General features: G+C 37.3%; 5 protein-coding genes across 6 annotated transcripts; 1 reads left to right on the top strand and 4 right to left on the bottom strand.

Moving 5' to 3' along the window:
• Window positions 1-1,003: 1,003 nt before the first annotated feature.
• On the bottom strand, window positions 1,004-2,812 carry LOC105172928 (UDP-glycosyltransferase 91C1). Its single transcript, XM_011094550.3, has one exon. It carries the CDS (start codon window positions 2,652-2,654, stop codon window positions 1,215-1,217), a length of 1,440 nt encoding a protein of 479 aa, XP_011092852.1. The 5' UTR covers window positions 2,655-2,812; the 3' UTR covers window positions 1,004-1,214.
• Window positions 2,813-4,761: 1,949 nt separating this feature from the next.
• On the top strand, window positions 4,762-7,390 carry LOC105172909 (putative polygalacturonase). The gene is made up of 6 exons (XM_011094526.3): window positions 4,762-5,002; window positions 5,189-5,530; window positions 5,936-6,056; window positions 6,149-6,323; window positions 6,406-6,476; window positions 6,589-7,390. The coding sequence occupies exons 1-6, from the start codon at window positions 4,904-4,906 to the stop codon at window positions 7,296-7,298; spliced, it is 1,518 nt and encodes a 505-aa protein (XP_011092828.1). The 5' UTR covers window positions 4,762-4,903; the 3' UTR covers window positions 7,299-7,390.
• A 177-nt stretch (window positions 7,391-7,567) lies between these two features.
• LOC105172918 (mitogen-activated protein kinase homolog MMK2) lies at window positions 7,568-11,776 on the bottom strand. The gene is made up of 6 exons (XM_011094538.3): window positions 11,207-11,776; window positions 9,925-10,054; window positions 9,435-9,572; window positions 8,662-8,994; window positions 8,337-8,520; window positions 7,568-8,072 (listed from the first exon to the last, which is right to left on the bottom strand). The coding sequence occupies exons 1-6, from the start codon at window positions 11,377-11,379 to the stop codon at window positions 7,900-7,902; spliced, it is 1,131 nt and encodes a 376-aa protein (XP_011092840.1). The 5' UTR covers window positions 11,380-11,776; the 3' UTR covers window positions 7,568-7,899.
• Window positions 11,777-12,717: 941 nt separating this feature from the next.
• On the bottom strand, window positions 12,718-15,401 carry LOC105172903 (protein BPS1, chloroplastic). 2 transcript variants are annotated; one of them, XM_011094514.3, is made up of 2 exons: window positions 15,242-15,401; window positions 12,718-13,996 (listed from the first exon to the last, which is right to left on the bottom strand). In XM_011094514.3, the coding sequence occupies exon 2, from the start codon at window positions 13,981-13,983 to the stop codon at window positions 12,922-12,924; it is 1,062 nt and encodes a 353-aa protein (XP_011092816.1). In that variant the 5' UTR covers window positions 13,984-13,996; window positions 15,242-15,401; the 3' UTR covers window positions 12,718-12,921. The 2 variants fall into 2 exon arrangements, with proteins under 2 accessions (XP_011092816.1, XP_020548522.1); XM_020692863.1 differs by lacking the exon at window positions 15,242-15,401 and adding an exon at window positions 15,098-15,235.
• Window positions 15,402-17,976: 2,575 nt separating this feature from the next.
• On the bottom strand, window positions 17,977-21,576 carry LOC105172894 (putative serine/threonine-protein kinase At1g01540). Its single transcript, XM_011094502.3, is given in 9 exon segments — window positions 17,977-18,303; window positions 18,305-18,370; window positions 18,498-18,707; window positions 18,809-18,938; window positions 19,033-19,203; window positions 19,280-19,402; window positions 19,488-19,592; window positions 20,161-20,468; window positions 20,871-21,576. Coding segments are annotated over 9 exon segments (1,470 nt in total). The 5' UTR covers window positions 21,150-21,576; the 3' UTR covers window positions 17,977-18,225.
• Window positions 21,577-23,029: the final 1,453 nt, after the last annotated feature.

The raw sequence follows: 23,029 nt of genomic DNA, 5'->3' as shown, positions 1-23,029 counted from the left end.
TATTAAACATATAATACTTATTTTAAATTATTTCAAAAAACAAATCCAAACATACATACTATTTCTAAGACACACTTATTTATCTTTGTTTTTCTGTCTCTCTCCACAAAACACAACAAAACACTCAGAAAACGAATACAAACATTATGATAGTTTTTCTCAATGCATTTGCAAATTGCGATCCATCTTCCGTCCTCTCAGTCTCCACTTCTATCACCTATCCCTTCTCCGCCGGCGCCAGCAGCCGAGCATTCAATGTCTGGACTATATATAATGAATGGCAGAGGCACAAGAACATGTCCATATTGCAATGCCTCCACATCAGAACCCACACCCTGCATGGAAAAATGGCCCCCCAATTGAAGGGTGGCCAAGAATTTCCCTCTGCGGCGCCCATTCTATGTGCAACATCCCTTGCCCCGCCATCAGGCTGGAGAACCCCGGCTGCAGGGTTTCGATATCATTATCATCTCCTTCAGGTTTCCTCACTACCCATAAAAATGGTATCCCTGCATAGACTTTGCCAGGCAGGTACTTGAAATTCCGCGGAGTCATTTTGCTCTTAAAATTCGGACTGGATACGAACAACATCGTGCTTTCTGGTCGCCACTTTTGAGTTTTGACAGGAAACTGATCCATACAGGCGACACTGTCCCGCTCTTTGTTTGAAAGTGACATGATACTTCCTTGAATCTCCAGAGACATTCAGACGTTCTTGTTCGTCCGAAACCAGCTCTGGTGAAACATGAAGTACTTCATGTCTTGGCAACTCAAACTCCGTCTGATAATAAAATTAACCAGTACGTTGGATATGCTCGATAAAAAGTCTCATCATGGTTCTTAAATCCTTTCAGACAACTTATAAATCTTGAGTTCACATGTTTGCACAGTCTCATCCTCTTCCTTCCCTCTGCCCCCTCCTCAAATTTGTTTCTAATTTCCATATCACGGATAGTAGTTTCTAAAGAATTTGAGCATCAAATGAATATAAAGTTCACAAAGATTGACTTCCAGGAATACCAGGAAATAAAGCAACTTGTAATTCTGGAACAAATGGAGGGGAAAAGAAAAAAGCCTTAAAACAACAGAAATACATATACACTACAACTTTACTGCCCAGAGGAAGTAGCACACAACATAAACCACACGATTGCCATACTGCATGAACTTCATGTATTTGATGTGCAAAGAGCTAGTCCAGACCAATGACAGCTCTACTTATGTTGTGGAGTTCCATTTTTCAAATACTCAATGAACTTCTTGAGGCAATCATCGTTAAGTTTTTGATTCCCAAAGATCCCGTCAGCAGCCTCTTTCGTACGTGCTCTTAGTGCTTCCCCTTCCTTGGAAACCATGGCCTTTTGAAGTGCATTTGCAATGTCATTTCTAGTAAAAGATCCATCGTCAGCTCTCTCCACCTCCACTGCCAAACCCTTCTCAACTAGCAGCCTTGTATCCAATGGTTGAGCAATAATGAATGGTAACAACACGAGACAGTGGCCGTAAACAATGGTCTCTACAATAGAAGCCCACCCTGCATGAAACAAAGTACCTCCAACTGAAGGGTGGGCAAGAATTTCCCTCTGGGGTGCCCATCCAATCTGCACCACTCCTCTCCCTGCCGTCCTGGAGATGAACCCTGGCGGCAGAGCATCAATACCATCATGAGTCGCCCAATCAGGTTTCCTCAGTGACCATAAAAAGGGTAGCCCGGAAAGCTCAACCCCATGTGCTATTTCATGGATTTCCTCTTTCTTGAGTTTATATTCACTTCCAAACCCCACAAACATAACTGATCTCGGGCTTTGTTGGTCGAGCCAATCAAAGATTTTACACCATGACTCTTCCCTGATAGTGCTCCTCCCTTGCACTTTCTCAGGTGGAAGAAACCCCACTGGAAAAACAGGCTTTCCGGAGAGATTCGAGTGTTGTTTCACGTAATCACCTTCGAATTCCAGGCTTGTGCGTATAGCGATGGCTTGACTGGCCTGGACCAATCTCATTAGGCGTGCACCATCTGGAACTCCAGATGCATTTTTACCGTACAAAACGTTGTACAAAACAGTAGCTTCATGATTTCTGCAAGCCACTTGTGAGGGAAAATCAACCCAATCTGGAGGGGCAGTGAGATCCTGAGGGGATGTTCTAGCCTCTCTTTTGCCCTCTCCAACAATAAACTCAGGCGTCCAAAAGAACACAGCTGTGCTGGCTGAACATATACAGTACGTTATTATCGGGATATTCAAATTGTGAGCTATATCAACAGCCCAGTGGGGAAAGAAATCAACTATTATCCAGTTGGGTAGTTTCCCTGCAATGAAATTCTTGACGGGTTCTTGGAGAAGATCGCAGGCTATCTTGAGGCAATCCATTTTATCTGCTGGAATGTCGACGGTGGCTTCGGCATCTTCTGGCAGGAGATTGGAGCCGTCGAGCTTGGGGAGTGGAAAAGATACAAATTCAATGAGGTGTGGGAGATTCGGTGGGATTCTTTGATGGAGCCTCTGAATGTTTCTGGGAGTGGAGAGAAAGTAGACATGAATGCCTGATTTGGCAAAGGCAATGGAGAGATCCAAGAATGGGATCATATGACCAAATGCTAACCATGGCAGCATCACAACACGAACATCATCATCCTCATTCTTGCTCATCATTAATTTTCGGAAAAGCTCCCAGCTCCTGCAGATGAGACCGTGTGTGTGTGTGTGTGTGATGTCGGTGCATTATCTCATACCTATTAATTTTTTTACATAAGCTCCCATAATTGTGTTGGGTTTCTGAACCCACCACCATAAGCTTTCACCTGCTAATTCACTCTCTACCCAAATTCAAAAAACAGTACTTTACGGAAAATAAGTTTAGTATATTATTTAGAAAATAAACTAAACGGTTAGGTGAAATTATATATATATATATATATATTTAAAAAGTCAGTCCCTTTTAACTTCACAATTGAATGAATTTAAAAAAGAAAAAAGAAGACTTTTTTATATTCTATTTTTCTGTATTATCAAAAGAACTATTTTATGAAAAGTAATGATATGATTAAGTTCAACTTATAAGATAAAAAATGTAATAAACATTTGAACTTTACCTTTTTTTTTTTTTTCTCAATGTTGTAAAAGTATAAAATAACGAAAATGAGAGGCCCAGGCCCAAAATAGGCATAGAAGAAATGAAAACAGAGTGGGCCTAATAAGTAATAGAGTGTGATATCAATTCTACGTGGGCCTCCAACTACTCCTATGGCCTGATAATTATTTGGGCCATTTGGTTGTATTATTATTATTATTTATCTAGTCTCCGGTCTCCGGTCTCCCCCACTTTTGTTGCAATGGAATTATAAAAATAGATTCTCAGCCTTCTTTTTTGAAGCCAAAAATCAAAACACCTAATATTATATACTACTATTAAAATGATTTCTCAATCAAAGTAATACTTATTATTCCACATATCATATCCACACCTATAATTTTATTCAAAATATGATCACCCAAAGAGTTTATATAATTTAAATTTATTTATTTTCCTTAATAAACCAAATAAATTAAATATCCGTCTATTAATGAGCCCATTATATTAATTTTTATTAGATTTTCATCTAATTTTTGTGGTGAATTAATAAAAATGCCCTTTTGAACTATAAATGATAATTCTTTTTAAAAATATTTTTATGAATTAATATTTCTTATAAATTATTTATTTTACCCATCCTCAATTTTTTTTTCAAATATTTTTAAAAAAATTCAACAAAAATAAAATAATAATATCACTTCACAGTTTAGGGACATAACATAATTATTTTCTATTCTTACTTATACCAAACATTAAAAAAGATAATTATAATTTACCTAACAAAAAGTAATAAAGTGGGAGAGGGTAATGGGTAATGGGTAGGGAGAGTGTGAGCCACAGAATGTGTAGAAAGAATAATGTTATTCCTCCTCACTTCACCACCACTCCATACTCCATACTCCACACTCTCACTCTTTCTTTATAATCATTATTTTTCTCTTCTTTTTTTCTTTTACAAAAAGAAGAAAAAATGAAAAATGGTAAAGAGGTCTCGTGAGTAGAATAGTAGCATTTAAATTGCACATGTGACCAAACAACATGACAAAACTCCCAAATCACCTTCACCTATATCTATCTATTTTTCAGAAACAAAAATTATTAAAATTTGATTTGACTAAATAAAATCAGTCGTATATTAAAAATGTAACATATCTGATTGATCATATTTCATGAATTATGCAATAATTAGACAACAAATGTCTTGCAAATATCATATAATTATAAGGGGTGCAGTCTGACACACTGAATTGAGTATGCAACCCGTGAAGAAGTGGGTCGGCAATAGTGGGATGTGAGTGTGAGTGTGACTGTGATCACGGGAGGGAATGTACTTACTACAACACTCCCCATAAGCGCCCTATCTACTTTCCAACTCACACAAACCAAAACCCCATAACTCACATCTTCTTCACACTCCACTCCCACTACTCTTTTTTATTTGCCCAAAAAAGGAACCCTTTTTGTACATTTCTTATTATTAAACATTTGGATGATTTCGACTTTAATTATTGTCGTAATAATAAAAAATAAACTGTAGGTTGCTTATAAACATTTACCAAACAACTACTAATGCAATTCTCATTATGTAACACCAATTGAGCTAATGTGCATTGATGAGCTAATACATGAAATATTACCTTTTTTAAAAAAAAAAAAAAAAATAGGAGGACGAGTATATCAATATGTCTTGATACTATTCAAGAACCACATCTGAATTGCACAATTTGGAGTATGAAACATGTTTTATGTAGGTTGATCACATTCAAGTATATTGGAAACAAATATTTTGCAGAAATTTGAACCAAAAAAGACACATACAGACAGAACAATGGTATTTGATGAGCACAGTAAGAGGCAGGCTTCTATAAATACTTGGTGCTTGTCTGTTGTAGCACCAAACACATTCCTAACAATGAACTGCTTTCAAGTAAGATACCACTTCATTCTTCCCATTTTCCTTTACTTTTTATCGTTTTACTGTTAAATATACATTTTTGTATAAATGGGATGTGGAAACTGATCAACAGTCACGACAGGCCCTGTTGCATACCACATAATTCTTTACTTTGAACTGTTTCTCTTGTAAGCAAGCGTTCTTGATTTCTTCTGACAGATGGCTAAGGCAATTCAGCTGCTTGTATTGGTTGTGGGAGTGGGAGTGGCTATTTTGAGTGGAGTTGAATGCAGAAAGGCAAGGATTTTGGAGTCGTTCGACTACTCTGCCATTAGCTGCAGAGCTCACAGTGCATCAATAGAAGATTTTGGTGGGGTTGGCGATGGGGCCACACTCAACACTCAGGCTTTCCAACAAGCAGTCAATCACCTCAGCCAGTATGCATCAGATGGTGGAGCTCAGCTGTTTGTCCCTGCTGGTAAATGGCTCACTGGAAGCTTCAATCTCACCAGTCATTTCACCCTTTATCTCCATAAGGATGCAATTCTGCTTGCTTCTCAGGTATCTTGTGTCTCATAAAAACACACACTGAGTCCTGTTTTGTTGTCCTCTATGTGAAAACTTTCTGATACTGTTGTTGAAACGTGGATGGCGTGTATGTGGATTCATGTTATCAATCATTGGCTTGTGTGGCAGCAATTTATCTGGTTGGGGGCTAAAGTTGAAACCTTGACACCCGAGCTGTTTGTATGATTCCAATATTTGAGTTGTACCATTATTAATGGCTATAGCTTTTAGTACAATGTTCGACATTCTGTCCTACATTAGCTCGTTACATAATAATGTCATAACGTGAAATGCTGGTATCATTATGTATGATATGAACGTGTGTACATTGTCAGCGGGGCGCTGCTTATAGGCAAAAAACATGTTATTAATTAATTTGCGTTACCCATTTATATCCAGGATATAAACTCTTGGCCTGTGGTCGATCCCTTACCATCATATGGCCATGGACGGGATGCAGCAGGGGGGCGATACATCAGTCTTATATTCGGCACAAATCTTACCGATGTTGTTGTCACTGGTAAGAATATGTGTGCATCTCTTGTCCATATTTGTTTCTGCTGGATTAATAACCTCACAATGAGAACTGCTTGGCTTTTAATCTTATGTCAGGTGAAAATGGTACTATTGATGGTCAGGGTGCGCTTTGGTGGCAGCAGTTTCACAGGAAGAAGCTAAAATACACGAGACCGTATCTTATCGAAATTATGCACTCAGAGAATGTGCAGATATCGAATCTAACGCTTGTCAATTCTCCATCATGGAATGTTCATCCTGTATACAGCAGGTACATATAAATATATGTGTTGTGTCTGTGTTTTCTCTGTTTCAGAATTATGATTTACCAACTTTTCTATGTGATTTTGCAGCAATGTAATTGTACAAGGCCTTACAATCCTAGCTCCAGTAACATCCCCCAATACAGATGGGATCAATCCAGGTGTGTGATTTTATCTACATTTTCAAGATTCACACGTTTGATCGGCTCATGGAGTGTGATTAGTCAGCTATATTTTGATCGGTTAAAATGACATAATTTTCTACTTATCCAGATTCTTGCACGAACACAAGGATTGAGGACAACTACATCGTCTCTGGAGATGACTGTATAGCGGTGAAAAGTGGCTGGGATGAATATGGTATCAGCTACGGTATGCCCACAAAGCATCTAATAATCAGACGTCTCGTCTGTGTTTCTCCTTACAGTGCTGCAATAGCATTAGGCAGCGAGATGTCGGGTGGGATTCAAGACGTGAGAGCCCAAGAGATAACAGCCATCAACACAGAATCAGGGGTCAGAATCAAGACAGCAGTGGGGAGAGGTGGCTATGTGAAAGACATATACGTAAAAGGCATGAATTTGCACACAATGAAATGGGTATTCTGGATCACTGGAAACTATGGTTCTCATGCTGACAATCACTATGATCCAAATGCACTTCCAGAGATCAAGGGGATAAACTACCGTGACATTGTTGCAGAAAATGTGTCAATGGCTGGTCGGCTAGAGGGAATCTCTGGCGATCCATTTACTGGTATTTGCATGTCAAATGTGACAATAGCGATGGCAGCAAAGGCTAAGAAGTATCCATGGAGTTGTGTTGAAGTGGAGGGGATTACAAGCGGCGTGGTGCCAAGACCCTGTGATCTGCTGCCTGATCAGGGCGAACAGGAGCTGGGCATGTGTGATTTTCCTTCAGACAGTTTAGCTGTTGAGGCTATGGAGTTACAAACATGTTCTTTCAGGATGAACTACTTTTGATAGCCTTGTCAGCTAGCTTCATTGCTGGCATGAACATGTAATACTTTAGTTTGGAATCCAAAGACTTCAGATCCCTGTTGTTGAACAAACAAGTTTAAAAAGCTAAAGGAATAATCACACTGAGAGGCCCTGAAGTTTGAAATGTAATATAAACTTTTAACACGGAGATATTTTCAATAATATGTGCAAACCTGGAGAAATATCATATAGTTGACACAAGCACTGATTATCTAAGTACTCTTGAAATGATACAAGAGCAGAGAAAGAAATAAACTCGCCCCAAATGAGAAATCTTAATATCATCACTCAAAAATTACAACTGACCAGTTAGTGATTGGAACATCACACATTCTACTGGAAAAGAGAATCCTCTAGCGAACATAATGTTACTTAAGCTCTTTTGTACAACAATATTAACTGCAAAGATCGTAGAGCTAAATAAAAATGCAGCTGCAACCTATGAACAATCTTTATATTTCCCGACGTGTCTCCACTACAATTATTTCTCGTTTCCTTGAGGGGCCTTTGATGAGTTCATCAATACAGGTTTCTACAGATGTCAGACAGTATCATGGTGGTGTACATCAAATACTTACATTCCTCAATAAGTCGGGTCCGGATTGAACCTTACGGATTCCCTCCAGATGAGTTCCTTGATATTTTCTTCAGTAAACGATGGCTGCTCAAAGTCGAAAACAAAAGGCCGAGCGCAAACGGGCTCCTCGTTGATATCATGGAGGGGCGCCAAGTACGGATGGCAGAGAGCCTCATCAACTGTAAGCAATCAAGATAAAAGGAGCATTAATGGACAGGAACAGATGAGCCAGAAAATAAAATGCAAGAGAGAATATGACATTATTCTCATTTCTGTCCATAAATGATTCTCTTTACTAATTTTCTATCTTTTACGTGGCTAATTTATGGTCCAGCATATTTAGTAAGTTTTAGAACAACTATACCCATCTGCAAGAAGGTAGCTGGTCCACTTCCCAACTTAGAAGATGAAAGCTCAAAATTTAACTGAAATGAACATTGTACCTGTAATACGCCTGTGTGGGTCAAAAACGAGCATTTTCTCTAATAAATCGACAGCTCCAGCAGAAGAGTTTGGAAACCTGGCAGAAAATTGTTGCCTCGGGTACTGTGGAAGCTGCCTAACATATCTTCGGGCGTTGTCACTCCTTAAAAACCCAAGACTAGCATCGTCTGGAGAGCCTATGAGCTTTTTGCAAAAAAAATATACCATGGGGCATCAACTAAAAGATAAATCCCACAATGTCTACATATATATATGACTATCAAGTAATTTTAAATGATCAATTAAGATTCTCTTTTTATGCACAGTGTTGTGTGCACAAAGTACCTCTGTAATAAGTCTCAACTGATGAACATAATCTCTGCCAGGAAATAGAGGTTGTCTTGTCATGATTTCACCAAGTATGCAACCTACGGACCAGATATCAATTGCAGCAGTGTACTCTGAACAATTTAGGAGCAGTTCTGGTGCTCGATACCAGCGAGTAACAACATACTCAGTCATGAAATCAGTCTCTGATGTTGTCCTTGCAAGACCAAAATCTCCAATTTTCAGATCACAATTAGCATTAAGAAGCAGATTGCTTGGTTTCAGATCACGGTGCAAGACGTTTGCTGAATGGACATATTTAAGTCCACGCAGAATTTGGTAAAGAAAGTACTGCAAAATTTGGACCAAATTAATAGGCTGTCTGAGGACATAGAAGTCAATGTCAAGAAAAAGCGACGGCACCTAAAAATGGCTGCATGAACCACCTTTTCTATACCCAAAAAGGTCCAGCAAACTATTAGTTCTCTCGATCAGCAAGACTCCAATTTAATATAGAAAAAACCAACAATGCTTTCAATGTTGATTGTCTTTAACAGAATAAACAAGCCAGTCCTTGTCCCCAATACAGCATAATACAAAGAACAATTAAGATGATTGAAAGTTAATTGCACTAGATTTGAATAATAACTTTTTAGATGAGGGTCCCCCCTTTATCCTGTGAAGTCTTAGTAATGAGAAAAGTGAGAGAAGAAATTAGGCTTTCTTAGTGACCTATCGTTACGGTACCAAGTGAAGTATCTTCTGAATGATACAAGAAACTGAGAACAAACCCGACAATGGTCATCGTTCAGTGGCTGGTTGGACCGGATAATCTGATGAAGATCAGTGTCCATCAGTTCATAAACAATGTAGACATCATTGAAATTCTCTTTTTGTGGAGGCCGTATGATGTCTTTGATTGCAATTACCTATTGAGTTAGAAAATCAGAGAAGTAATAAAATGGTCCTACGAAAAACTTTTAACAAATACTGCTGATACAGCAATATGAATATAGAAATAAGATTCCATTAGATGAATAGATTAAAGCTTAATTGAAGAACAAAATTATGAAGGCAAGTGAAGGAAGCAATAAAGGGAAAATGGGATTCAAAGCAATGAACCAGATCAATAAAAATCTATATCCATTGAATCTAAAGAAAGGAGCTTGTATTAAAGAATGATATTCAGCCAAGAAGAGCCACCAGGGCAAGAAATCTAATAAAAAAGTGGATATGATAGTAAAGATTTTGTATCTATAAGCCATAGGTAAAGATGATTACATTATCATGATCCATGTGACGCAGAAGTTTTATTTCCCGTAATGTCCTCTTTGCATCAATTCTGTTGTCGAATGCATTTCCAATCTTCTTAATGGCTACTTCTTCACGTGTCTCCGAGTTTACAGCAGCACTGAAGCAAATAAAAATCACATTTCCCTTTGTGATATATGGATTACCAGGAGAAGAGAAGTAAAACAAGAAAGCAATTGCATGTCTACTTGAAATACAAACATTAATATTGAACTCAAATTTCTGCAAGACTGCACTTCCAAAACCCTTCCGATGATTCACAAGTCGGATAAATAATATTATAACTGGTAGCGAGTTGAAAATCTGTGATGGATAGCAGAATGATAACAGACAGGATAATAAAAATAATTAACTTAGTCAGGTAGTCAATGCTACATTATCACTGCCCTTCCATGCATCTACAGGATCATAAAAATGTTTCAGGTCAATTATTTACTTTTCTAGAAGCCAGAAAGTTAGCATCCATCTTCACATCTATTATTCAACTCTTGACATTTCCCAAAATTGCTCGAGTTAGACTACTTTAATGGCAACACCAGCCTGCCTCGAAACAATGAAAGATGACGGCATCCAAGATGAAACCAATGGAGTACATAAGCTTATAGCACAAAATTCAAATCCAAGTGCCATTTGGAGCCTTAAGACGAGAAAAGCAGTCAAGTGGAAGTCGTCTGTGCCTTATTTAAAGCAGTAAAAAATTCAGCAATTCTCATACCTTATCATTACAATTCATTGTTAGGTTACCAGAACTGCAGTCAATTAGTAGTCAACACACACAGATAAGCATGCCAACCAACTTAGCCAGGGAAATACAGGGCAATATAGCCTCACCCAAGATGGTCCATAATAAATCCAGTGCACATACGGCATATCAGATGCATTTTTATACAACAGACTCTCCTTTTCTTTCTTTTGCTGCATATTCCTTGTCGTTATATTATCATTTCACAAAAATACAAAGAGTGATAGCAGCCAACTTAGACTCCAAATCTAAGTTCCCAAGCAAAAATATACACATTTCTGTTAGCTCATCAACGAATTATCCAAAAGAATTAAAGATCTCACTATATAACCACCAAAATTCTAGAGACCAGAACCCCACTTCATTCTTTCCCACAAGACAATAAACAAGTTCGAATCCTTACGCCATCAACACAAAGTCAACTAGTTAAAACAACTTTAGATAAGCAAGCAAGTATAAAGAAAGAGCTTGAATTCAAATAAAAAAACAGGAGAATTTATAGATTAGTACCAAACAATGCCATAAGCCCCACGTCCCACGGGCCTAAGGGGAACATATTTTCTTGAAACCTCAAAGAGATTTCCGTACACATTGTACTGTACATATCTCCCACCATTAGTGACAACCCCGTTGATATTATGCCCACCATGATCACCTGAACCAGAGCTTGACTCCACAGACATAGCCAAAATTGAAAAAATAGAAAACAACAACAAAGAATTGTAGGCTTTTTCCTCTATAATAAGGCAAGGAAAAAGAAAGGGAGTGAAGAATCTCAAGAACCCAAGTTGAGAGAATGGATTCCTGATCAAGTTCTTGGATATGTTTGGGTGAGTGTCGGTGTCTGAAAGCAAAGATGTGAGGCTTCGGACATTTATATTTTCCTTTGGCGTGTGTTGGGGGCTGGTGGAATAAAAAGACTTCACAAATTTTCTTTTATGGTCTTCTTTATCTCAATTTTCTGGAGAGAAAGAAAGTGGAGCTTTGCGTGTGAACTTTTGAACTGGAATGACTTGAGATTACCCGTGAAGTTAATTGACTTTTCTGAGGAGGTGAGGTAACTAACTGGTAAGGAGGAGGAAGTAGAAGGTTGCCGTTCTATGAATCTTTAATCATACACTTTGGTTAAAAACCGAACATACACTTGGTTACAAGTTGACTATATGAACAATAAACATTGTGTTTGGGGGCTTATTATTTTTTTATTTATTTCCGATTTCATAATTTAGTATTTTCTTTTTCTTGATTTTTAGTTCTCCTTTCAAATTTTTGTGAATCAAGAATTCCAGAAAATGATTGGGGGGCGTAAAGATAAAACAACATATCCAACAAATAATCTTTTTCCTTTTGATGAATTCAAATCAAGATTCATTTTGTGATCTTGAAAATGAAAAATAATTTTTCAAGTAAAAATCTTATGCATCTCTACACCAAACAGATCATCATCATCTACAGGCTTCTGACTTAGATACTGCTAATTTTGTATTTTCCCAAGGCTTTGGGTCAAGGGATAGCTAAAGAAAAGGTTCTTGCTTCATTTTTCCATTGACGGGTGGATGAGAAAAACACCGTTGTTTGACCAGAAGCGATTAAATCTAGTGTTATTAGTCAGTCAGAGTTGGTGGCACTCAATTTCCATCCACTACCTTGTACCAACTTGGCCCAAATCATTCACATTTAATCCCATGTGCCCCATTTTGTACCATCTAGATGGTTAGACCGGTCATTGTTTTCACTCCACCTTCAATTTATAGAAGTCTGCAAAAGTCAGCAATTAGCAAGACATTTCCAAGGAAATTAACAGAGCTTTAGAAACTGAAAAGCACGATAACTTATGTCCATGTAATCAAGATTGCAATTAGGACAACCTTGTGGTGCTACAAAAAAAGATTTCACAAAACTCCCTGAAGTTCTTCACAGGAGAAACGTGGAACATCCACTACGAAAGGGACATCAACACATAGGTTAACAGGGAACAACTGCAACAAAGAGAGTAGTGCTTAAGAGAGAACAAACACATGTGCAGCAAACTTTAGCTATATTTATATTTGCATTAACACTACATAAGAGTTCAAACATTCATCCATTACGTTAACATTGACATAGCGCAACTCACAAGATCTACTGCATCTAGAGCCACACATCCTTACTATATATTCAAACGGGAAACAGAATACAAAAAAGATACACACTTGTGTACACAGGAGCTTGATTTATCTATCATTTCACCTAACCGTAGGGCCTTCTACATTTTTGTTAGCTCGCACTTGGTCAGAGATATTACCACCAATCCTAAGGTTACAGAGCAAAGCATCACGTCCGGTTAGAACAATTTGGAAGAACCTGTCCACCTCCTTTGCAAGCAGATCCAGTCCTTGAGAAAGTTTTTCTGACGATTCTCCTAAATCTGATGTCGAGTCTTGCAATACTTCAGCTTCAACAGGGTCTGCCCCGTCTTGCACGATGGGGTATAATTTCTTGACCCCTGAATCAACAGCTTCTAGCTCTTTCAATACCGTGACACTACCACTTGAACATATGCTTCTACTTTCAGTATTTACAAAAGTTTGAAGATCAGCAAAAGCCTCAGCCCACAAGTATGTCTCAGGAACCTTTAGGTCTATCAACCTTTTTGCGGAACCAGAGAATGTTGCAGCAAATATGCTGCATACCAAAAGAGTGACCACCTTAACTCCATACATCGCTCGCATCAAAACCTTTCCCTTAGAAGAGTTCTTGATTTTTGGTAGGTCCAGCGTTTGGACAAGACCATCCATGACACAGAAGCAGTTATCAAGTCGTGGATTCTTCGAAGCGATATGTTGCCTCCATCCATCCAGTGATGAACGTGCACGCACAAACTGCTTTGAGGAGGCACCACCTAGATTGTGCAAAACACATTGAAGAAAGAGGTGGCCCTGTTTCAGCCGAGAAATCTCAGAGCTGAAAGCAATGCAGATATCAAGCAACTTCACACTATTGTCCAAATAAACATCAATCCATTTCTCATCCCAATCACAGACAGGGAGTTCAAGGGCTGTAATTAGAGATTTTATGTCAGTATGAATTCCACACAGTGTCTCCATTGCAAATCTCATCCATGATAACCGAAGGACATCTTCCCTGCCTTCTGGCTTAAGCTTTTTAATCCTACCTGCTAATGTCTCCTCAAAAGTATTCAACAAAGCAAGAAGCTTTGGAGACAGGTACGAACCCTTCGGTGATATCATTCGGAATGGATTTCCAAATGAGAGGAAAGGCCTGTGTGGTTCTTGTGGACGACTCATTTTAGTGCAGTAACTGCAAGATCAAAAGAGAGTCAAACCACATCAGATAGCAAAGAGAAGCCAAGAGCACCAACAAACTGTATCATGGGAACGGAAAAAATAAATGCACTAAAAAACACGGCATGAAAAATAGGTGAAGACATATCAGAAGAGAATCGACGAACTTGTGCTGTAATTTTAGCCCAAAAAATATCAACTTAAAACCATTTGGATAGTTAGATCTTGAAAGCATCAAGAAATCTCTAGATGTTTAATCTCAGATTTATGCCTAAAAACAGAACTTGTATACAATGGAGGAGCCAAAATTCTTGTACAAAGAACATGCGATATCACAAAAATTAACATTTAAAGGAGTTTGATAATGCAACCAAAATACAGAAATCTTGTGATGAAGCACTTCAAAATATCCTGAAAGTCCATCTCAGAAGATCTGGGGTTCCACTGGCTCCATGAATAAATCCTAATTGCTAACTAGAAACAAAAGCTGACAAACCAAGCAGAAGAAGAAGAAGGATGCATCACCAGGTCCAAATAGCAAACCATGTCTCGGTGTCTCTGCTATTATTATGATTATAAAATACAGATACACCTGAATTACAACCTTCTGTACATATGAATCACTTTCTTAAATTCCTTAAATAAGAAACCAATATTTATTAAATCTCTTTCCGTTGAACAAAAGAATTTCATAATACTTGCATCTAAAACCATCATTTCTAGCAAAAAGTCACACCTCTATTACTTATCACGACTTAAAAGAGATAAACATCAAAACAAAAACCATCATCGCTTATATTTCATGTTCCATAACACTAAATAAAATATTTTTCGACAGATCTAGTTATTCACGCATCAGTAAGTGAATATTCAGTTCGATCAAAAAAAGTTGATAATAAATTAGGCCAGAATCTTCAAAAAAGCTGTCAGCATAGTCAGATCTTCACCCATCAAAACGGTCAACGCACATAATTCCTCCAAGGTTTCAAAATAAACCTCGAAAACCACAAGCTCAAAGCCTGATTGCTATCTCCAATTTCAGTACACAATCATGTAAAAATCACTCAAGCAAATTCAAACATCGAAAACAACTAGCCAAAATCCATCAGATCCCTACCAAATAAACCGGTCAACGGCGGCTACCGACTCTCAAAATGAAATTCTAAACCCGATCATATCACATGAAACCACGGCAGAAACGAGGTATATACACACATAAGCATGTGTATATAGGTTGAGAGAGAGAGAGAGAGAGCCTTACCTGAAACAGTACCGGAGTCGCGTAGAGAAGTGGTGAAGTTAGGTACAAAAAGTGTTGGGCAAAAATGAAAGGCTGTGGGAAATGAAATGATAAAATGGCCGTTGAATTGAATGTTTCACTTTCGCAGGATGGATGATGGAAGTGGCGGGACACGTGGTGTGATGAGACTGGATGTTTTTATCTTTCGGGGGTTGTAATTTTTGTATGGTAGAGGAGCGTGTAGGATATCAGAGGCTGCGAAATCTGACCGTTTAAATTTGGTGAGGTCAGATTAAGGCGTGTTTGTTGGGAAAATTAATCAGCAGAAGAAGCTTTCGCTTTTTTCTTCTTCTTATTATTAAATACATGTGACATACTTTTTCTCATGCGGATTGGGACAAACATTTTCTCCAATTCCACACTCCTTATCGCAGTCTTTTCTGACCCACCATTAATAATAATCAATTACGTCTATTTTTTTTTTCAACTTTTCATTAATATTAGGAATAATCACAATCCCTCCTGTAATTACAGGTAAATTTTCATATTATTGAAATTTATTTTCGTCTAATAAATAGGTTCATTCTTTAATAAAAATTTATTGGTATTACAAAAAAAGAAGAAAAATCAATCAAAATTTGATTTTTATTCTCATTTCAGGTCAAACAATTTTTTTCTAATTAGATACCCTTATGACACTTAATATGTACTTTTTCATATGTATTAACCGACGAACATGTATAAGGGTAATATGATTATGAAAAAAAAAAATATTTGTCCCGCAGTAAATCATTAAGAAGGGGTAAATATGGGTTTTTTATAGTTAATATCAACAAATTTCGTAGATATGATTTGTTAGATAGAAGCAAAACTCGAATGTACTAACTGTTATTTTTCAAATCACATGAGATTTACATGTAATTACACCAAATTTCAAGAGAGTGCAACGGAAGTATCCCTAACATCCCTGATGTTTGGTGTAATTAAATTAGATCTCTTGTAGGTTGCGAAATTACATCTAATACCATTGATATTTATTTTTGTTTAATAAATAGATTCATTTGTTAATAAAAAATCATTAAATTTGCTGATATTAATAAAAAATTAAATAAAAAATATATTTATCTCTAATTGATTTATTGTAAATTAAACAAATCTTTTGAGGTTGGGATAAGTAGAGGATGATTAATATAAAGACCTAAATCTAGTAGAAAAAAATGAAATTAGAGTTTAATAATTAAAAAATGAATTTGGACATTTTTACTAATGGGCTAAAGTGGCATTGATTTAGCCCAATAAAGGTGTTGGACACTAGAAATGGGCTGTGAAGAAGATCCAAGTTTGTCCTCACTGGGGTTCATGGACTCATCACTGCTTGCTTAATGCCCAAATATATATATATTTAAAATACCTCCAATTTTGAATTGCTTCAACATCATTTCTTTTGTGAAAGTTATGCATAGATATGATAATGATTACTATTTCTTGATTTGATAAAAATCCTTTCTTTTTTCTCATTAAATTCATGACATTTATAAGTTTGTACAACATTTTTTTATATACTCACAATCCCACTTAGATAGTAACCTAAGAGGGGCATGAAATCTCAAACCCCAAATAACAGTTTGGTTGCAAAATAATATTGCACACATACAAATTATAAGATATATTCTTAAATATACAAATGATGTGACTTTTATACACATTAAGCTTACATATAAAATAAAATCCTTTTTTAGGTAAATGATATTTTTTTATTATAATTATGACCGTTTTTACACTTTTCCACCTTTCAATTTATCATCTCAAAGAAATTTGTAAGAAAAAACATCATATGCAATATACATGTAGTATTTAAGAGCACTTGTGATGTTTTTCCATGACATGAAAATTGATTGAAAAATAATTATATGTAAACACTTACAAATTTCACAAAATTGAGATAATAAATTTAAAAAAAGGGTGGAAAAAGTATAAAAACAAGACAAATGGCAAAATGTAATTTACCGGTATTATCTATTTAGAGAGAAAAGAGTTGTAATTTATTTGAGAGAGAGAAGAAAAGGACGGGGGGGTACACATCCATTGCCAATTGCCAGCCTAAGAACACAAAACATGGCCTAATACATCCATTTGCCAGCTCTCACATTGACACCACTTGTCCCCATTCTTCTCTACACAAACACTAATTCAATTCCATACCATCTATATCTCTAACATGGCATGTGCTTGCCTACCTTACTAGCCTGCCATGGATGATGAACCCACCCACCACTACCGCCACAAGAATCCACACATTTACTTCATCCAAACCAGCTGCCCAAAATGTTTTGACCTAGTTATTCCACCCTACCCCCTCATTTAAGAGTAACCCTAATTCGCTTCGACCCCCAATGATTCAGCACTTTGGCCATTAGGCTGTAAGAAATGCTACACCTGATACTTTGTGCACTGAATGTGTCAAATGATGCAGCACTGGTGCACGGTAGTGCCACCATGTGCAGCATCGACAAGGCTCATCTATCGAACCGGTAGGAGTTCCACCTAGTTTGTTGTACAAGGGTAACCGTGATTCTATCATGCATCAGGGTGTTTTACGCACTGGACATCGGTGACCCACTCATGCGCGCATCCGGTGGCAGTGTCTACAAGTACCGGAGAACACATTAAGTAATCTTGACGGTGGTGGTGCATGCCACCTAATTTATCTTGAATGCAACAGCTAGAATAGAAGTGGAAAGTGATGAGACCAATCAGAAAATGAAATAAATTGTTGTGTGACAACTGGTCTTCTTTAATCTCCAGGAAAGGCCACAACAATTTACTGTAGTTTCTATAAGAGTAAAGAATGATTCAATTCACTTTACAAAGGCTATTGATACTTGAGACAACTAAATGGCAAAACAATTGTGATCAATGCAAGTGAAGTTGATGACAAAATGGTATATAATAAATAGGGAAGGAAAATTTTTTGAATGACAAAACATCGATATTGAATTGTAAATCTATCTAGCTGTTAACTTATGGCTCCTAATGCTATCTCCTTCACTAGCATCAGAGATACCTTCACTGCTTCGTTTGTTGATCGACTCTTGATGCAGATGGTTCTTCTCGGAGGGAACTTGACGAGTCACGAGCAATTCTTCTTTCCTGCATTTGTAATCAACTTTTAGTAACAGGAAGTTTATGAAAATAATATGACGAGCAATCTACTTGTTTATGCATTTTTAAACTTGAAATTGCAGGTCATTGAGGGTGAATAGAGTTTGAGGCATACGTCGCGGGACAGTAAGTCCTCCGACTCCAGCATGTGAATTACATGACCCATTTTGGGCCTCTTCTGGGCATCGGGATCAACGCATCGAAGGGCTACCAAGATCACACGTTTCAGCACCTTTGAAGCGGGCCGTTCGGGCAACTTAGGATCCACTACTTCCTCTGATTTCCTGTTCCCAACCATCATCTTCAGCCAATCAATTAGATTAACCTGGAACCATTTTTCATTAGTCAGAGTTGCAGAACAAACAAGGTATTCGCTCCACAAACCTATTGCAAAGTCACTAAGGCTTTTCTCTCCTTGAAACTAACCTCTCCCGGTGGCCGACTATAATCCACAGGAGCTCGTGCAGTAATGATCTCCATGATTAATATACCAAAGCTATAGATATCACTCTTCTCATTCAGCATACCAGTACAAGCATATTCTGGAGCAACATAACTGGCAAATAACAAAATACAGTCAATCAAAAGCAGCACAGTTTCATAACATTGATGCATATCAAACATTTATGTTTTAGGAACAATGGACTAACCCAAATGTTCCCATCACTCGAGTCGTCACGTAAGATCTTTCTGAATTTAAAAGTTTAGCAAGCCCAAAATCCGACAACTTAGGGTGCCAATTGTGGTCTAGCAGTATGTTACTGGACTTGATGTCACGGTGAACAACTTTCGGTTCAAGACCCTCGTGGAGATAAGCCAAGCTGCAACAAAGAAGAGTTCCAAATATAAGAAAACGAACACTTTTGCAAGACTATAGAAATCACAGTTTACCCATACCCTTTTGCAGTTCCTATAATTATATTCATACGGATCTCCCATGTCAAAGGGCTGACTTCCCCCACATCTCCATGAAGCCACTGGTCCAAGTTTCCGTTATCGATGTATTCATAGACAAGCATCCTGCACAGAGCAACATATTAACAATGAAGAACAGTTAAAGTTTTCATGCTTAATGACAGCAAAAAGAAAAATGAATGAACAATACCTGTAAGCTCCTTCAACACAGTATCCGAGCAATCTCACGAGATTCTTGTGTCTGACACGTCCAATTGCTTCCACCTCCACTTTGAACTCTTTTTCAGCTTGACCCCTGAGAGTGCACTGGTAGCATGAGTTTAAGGATTCAAGCAAAATGAGAATAATGCACAGAGAAGCAAACCTTCCTGGTTTTAGTTCATAAAGGCTTAAAATTTTCCACTTTGGGAAGCAAGAAGAGAACAGTTACTTTGGCGCATAAAAGTGTTATTTGACTTCAAGCAACACATTCCTTCCCACTAGTGAAATAAAATCTGCTAGTATCTCATATTTTCTTATACTTGAACTTGTAAAGGTTAATTAAGATATTCAAGGCAAAAGGAAATCACGTTCCTCCTCCTTTACCCTGAGCCAAGCCAAGCCGACAATTCAATTACATTTATTTGAGTAACGGAATGCTCTACATTTGGCAACAAACGAACATGCAACTGAAGGAAAACACATGCATTTCTACATCCCAAGCTAAGAGATCTTCTATCATACAACCACCCAACTGCGCATCCATGAAAACGAGCTAAAACAAGAATTATCAATTCAAAGAAAACATTCTTTCACCGACAGGCAAACTCTACTATGTATTAACAATCTGTTTCAAACTAAAGCAAATTGAGGAACTTCCTAACCTGTTGTTCAACAAATTCTTTATAGCGACTCTGGTGTTATCAGCCAACACGCCATAATATACAATACCATATCCACCTTCACCAATCACATTCTCATCTGACAAGCCATTAGAGGCCGCCTCAAGCTCTCTCAAAGTATACCACCTTCCCCATCCCAAATGGGATACCTCCGGCAACGACCCGCTACCTCCAAATGATCCAGTTTCAGCCCCACTAGTAGCTCTGCTTTCGCCGCTAGATGCCCCCCTATCAGAAAACACCACTCTGTGCTCCACCTTCCCCATATCTATCTGTATCTCCGGCACGGCCTGGAAAAATTCAAAAGGAAAGACGAAAACTTAATCACCATTCTTGACTTCTTGATGTTACTACTAACAGTATGGCGTAACTATATCTGAAATTGGATTAGAAATGAACCATCATTTGAATTTTGCAATAAGTGATGTTCATTCTGTAAAAGGAGAATCAATTTGACCTAACCCGTCCATTAAATTAGATAAAATCACACGCCAAAAAGGAACTAATACTAGACTCACGAATTTAGTGGGTTCAACCGTTCAAAATTTTTTCACTTCATTAACAACTATGCTATGCTCTGGTCTAGCGGAAAACAAACTCAAATTACTGCAGAAGAATTTGGTTTCAGGGGAAAAAACGAGTGCAAAAGAAAATCATAAATGTGTGAGAAGAAATAGATCTTAAAAATATACCGGAGGCAGAATGGGACGATGATCGGCGGCGGCGGAGTCGCGGACGATCTCCTGGATTTCCTTGGATACGACGGGAGTAATCTCACTGGCGGGCCGGTGTAGTTTACCCTTGCCGCTGCTCCGGCGGCGCGAGGCAGTGATGCAAAGAGAGATTAGGAAGAGGATGAGCACAATCACTGCTCCGACGACTATTCCAATGACGACCCAGAGATGCAGCCCAAAGATCGAGGTCTTCTTCGAGAGCTCGGTGTCCACAAACGCCGTATCTAACACTGACATCTTTACTGTAATTTACTACAAATTAACCAAACCCCGTATATATCTATGTATCTGAATGTATAGGAATATTTACGCTGGGTCTGTTAGTGTGTAAAAGGTTAAAACCCAGCCATGCAAAGGGGAAGCGAAGCTGGATTACATGAATCTTGAATCGCGAGGCTTCCGGAGAAGAAAATCAATGTTAATTCAGTGTGCATATGAAACATATATCACTCTGTGTGTGCGCACGAACAAGAGAAGTCGTTTTTTATTGCCGGGGAACAGAGAGATCGAAGGAGATGAGATTTAAGAGTTTGAACTGAAGTGGGGTCTGCCGGAAATGGGTTTTCCGGCGATTGACTGTGTGTGCGAGAGAGAGAGAGAGAATCTATCTATACAAAACTAGCATCGTGTGTCAGTGCGCCTGCGTGTTTGGTTTTTGTTTTACGACTGTCCAAAAAGGAATTAATTTATATTTTTGGTTTTCCTTTTTTCGGAGCTAAAGAGTAAAGACAGCCTTTTTCTTGTCTTCTTTTTAATTTTTCTTTTTTAGATATACAAATCCTCTCAATATTCATATTTTTTTCTTCATTTTTTCACCAACTTAAATGCCCACATTATTATCTTTACCTAACTACCAAATCATTCATTACTTTTATTTAATTATAATAATAATAATAATAATAATAATATCAAATACTTGGTATATAAAATCTATTTTTGATAAGTATGAAGCGAGTAGAGGGTGGGGAAGTAAGAAATTGAAATTGGAGAGCTTTATGGACCCCACCCCCCAGTGTTAACGGTCGGGATGACGGTAATTGGCATGAACCTCATCTCCCCTACACGTGTCGATCTCACACTCACCCTCACCCTCATCTATGTTTCTGAGTTGGACTATTTATTGGGCTGGCCAAGTAAAAACGGGACCATGAGGTTCGGACTAAGAGGGTTCATGGAATATAATTTATATAAATATGGGAATCAGGACAGAGCATTTATTAATTAGGGTAATATTTTTATTTTAGAATTAATTACACGCACCTCTTTTAAGATTTGATATAATTATATATAAATTTTTTATAAATTAAAAGATTATATTTAGCACTCCTAAGGTTTGCTTTCATCTAACAAATAAATTCACTCATTAGTTAAAATTCATTGAATTTGGTGATATTAATTCAACATTAATTACTTATTACAAGTCAAATAATTCTTTTCAAATTAAACTATTCTTATAATAGTGAAAAATATATATCCGATCACATGCATTACAGCGTGAAGACGTATGAGGGTAATTTGATCATAAAAAAATATATTTGACCTACTATAAGTCAATCCGGGGGTAAATATATTTTTTTTATTTTTTTTCTTAATGTCAACAAACTCGGTGAATTTCGACTGATTAAGAGACTTGTTTGTTAGATTGAAACAAATCTTAAATGTGTTTGATGTAATTTTTTAAATCACAGAAAAATTATGTGTAATTCACCAAATTTTAAGAGATCGAAGCGTAATTATTCATTTATTATAAAATAAATAAAAAGGAAGGAAAGAAGGAGGTAGGAGATAGGAGGAGGGAGAGCATTACTTTGGATTTAGCAGTACCTGTTCACTATCTGTTTTTTGTTTTTTTAATAAGAAAATTATGAATAACGAGGTGGGTGTTGTCAGTGCAGTTGTCTGCATGTGGAATTTCCTTTTGTAGGAAAATAATTGGTATTGTTTTTAAAATTTATTGGGGAGAATGAGTTTATACAGACTCAAATATTATTGCCTAAATACTTCATATGATTTTTTAATTTTATTGAAATTCAAGATAAGAAAATGGCGGAGGATTAAGGTATGTTACAAAAATACTCTATGATCATATATTACTATAATTATTATATTATATAAGA

The sequence above is a fragment of the Sesamum indicum genome, linkage group LG1 (assembly GCF_026168435.1).
Source record: "Sesamum indicum cultivar Baizhima isolate 11 linkage group LG1, ASM2616843v1, whole genome shotgun sequence".
Classification (NCBI taxonomy): Eukaryota; Viridiplantae; Streptophyta; class Magnoliopsida; order Lamiales; family Pedaliaceae; genus Sesamum; species Sesamum indicum.
Note: the sequence above shows the minus strand (reverse complement) of the source record. Positions and strands in the feature narration are given on the sequence as shown.